This window comes from Condylura cristata, unplaced genomic scaffold (genome assembly GCF_000260355.1).
Source record: "Condylura cristata isolate star-nosed mole 26May11 unplaced genomic scaffold, ConCri1.0 scaffold00062, whole genome shotgun sequence".
Classification (NCBI taxonomy): domain Eukaryota; kingdom Metazoa; phylum Chordata; class Mammalia; order Eulipotyphla; family Talpidae; genus Condylura; species Condylura cristata.
Genome location: NW_004567163.1, coordinates 497,247 through 498,706, shown reverse-complemented (window position 1 = coordinate 498,706; position 1,460 = coordinate 497,247). Strand labels below are relative to the sequence as shown.

General features: G+C 67.0%; 1 protein-coding gene across 1 annotated transcript in view; it reads left to right on the top strand.

Moving 5' to 3' along the window:
• Nucleotides 1-1,259: 1,259 nt before the first annotated feature.
• LOC101636722 (annexin A6-like) overlaps nucleotides 1,260-1,460 on the top strand; it is a 13,563-nt gene continuing 13,362 nt past the window's right edge. Inside the window, exon 1 of the mRNA XM_012734629.1 lies at nucleotides 1,260-1,303. Coding sequence (XP_012590083.1) covers nucleotides 1,286-1,303 — 18 coding nt within the window. The 5' untranslated portion in view covers nucleotides 1,260-1,285. The remainder of the gene's footprint in view (nucleotides 1,304-1,460) is intronic.

Genomic DNA, 1,460 nt, shown 5'->3' with positions numbered 1-1,460 from the left:
GCCGCTCCGCAGAGTCAGGCCCCTGCACCTGTACTTCCCCAGCCCGGGAGCCCCAGGCCCCGCCGCGCCCCACAGCTGTAGGCCTCCGGGGCTGCCATTTCCGGGAGCCGGGTGCTGCTGCCTGGCCACAGCAGGGCTTCCTGTGCCCGCTGCGCCCGCCCCGCCCCGCCCCAGGCATCTGGGGTCGCGTAGCGGATCTGGTTTCCTCTGGGGCCAGGGGTGGGGGTCCCCTCGTGCTGCTGTCCCTGGCCGCCAGAGTGAGCAGGATCCGAGGAAGGTCACTGCTCCCCAGCTGGGGGTCAGAACCCCGAGCCGGGCTGACGTGTATCTGGGTCCCACCCTCTTCTAGCTCAGGTCCTGGGGTCTCCCTGAACCCGCCTGAGCTGTCGAAAAGCAGCAGGGGGGGCAGTGGCCTCACCGCACCCCGCCTGCCGCCGCCCTTTGCCTTCTCCTGAGCGAGAGGCCGGCGAGGCTGTGTCCTGGTGCGCTGACCCCCAACCCACCTGCTGGCCTCGCTCCCCGCCAGGTTCCTGAACTGCGGGGTCGCCCCGCCCAGCGCCAGACACTGCCCTCGCCCCACCCTCCAGTTCTAAGCTGGTGGCTTGGGCGAGTGACCCAGGGGCCCCCGCCCTGGGCTCCCTCTGTGCCGAGGGCCTGGGGCCCCTCGCTCCTGCTCTCAGTGTCTGGCCCCGCCGGTCGGGGGCCGGGGACCGCCCCGATCACGGGTTGTTGGGGGGCAGAACAGGCAGGGTCTTAAGGGGGGAGCGGCGTCCGGGAGCGGAGGTTCCGAAAAGGGGGGAGGGGAGCGGCGCCAGGGGGCACGGGTTGGGGCTGGGCGCGGCCTGCTCCGTCCCCAGAGGTTTATTTCACACATCAGCCGCAGGCAGCGGATGACATCGGCACACGACTGGCTGAGAAGTCACAGCCGTCTTTTTTCTAGGAACAGTTTGGGGTCGTCGTGACCTTCAGCTGACATTATAATTCTTAAAATCCATCTATTAAAGTTAAGACAGGTCCATAAATTCATAAAATTTAAGGCGACCGTTGCTATATGTACCACGGTGATGACTGATCAATCAAGTTCCTTTAAACTTTAGATGCTCCTTAATGACCCTCAATCTCGTTGAGACCTCCTGGAGGGTGACGTAAAGCCGAGGGCCCTGCTCCAGGCCCAGGTGTGGGGGGGGACCCCGCCGGAACGGGGGGCAGCTTAGGGAGGATCCGGGCGAGCGGGGCCCAATGGCGTCTCTTCTCCACAGTGTCTTCTGCCGCAGAACCTGAGACCATGGCCAACCCCGCGCAGGTGAGGAGCCCCCGAAAGCAGGGGCCTCCCTCGGGTCAGGACCCCGAGTCTGGGGCACAGGGACTGTCCGGGACTGTCGGGAAGGGCAGGACCACGGGCTGTCCCTGCCCGGCCCCGGCCTGGCCGAGCGAGCTCCCGGGAGCCGCCCGCGCCTCGC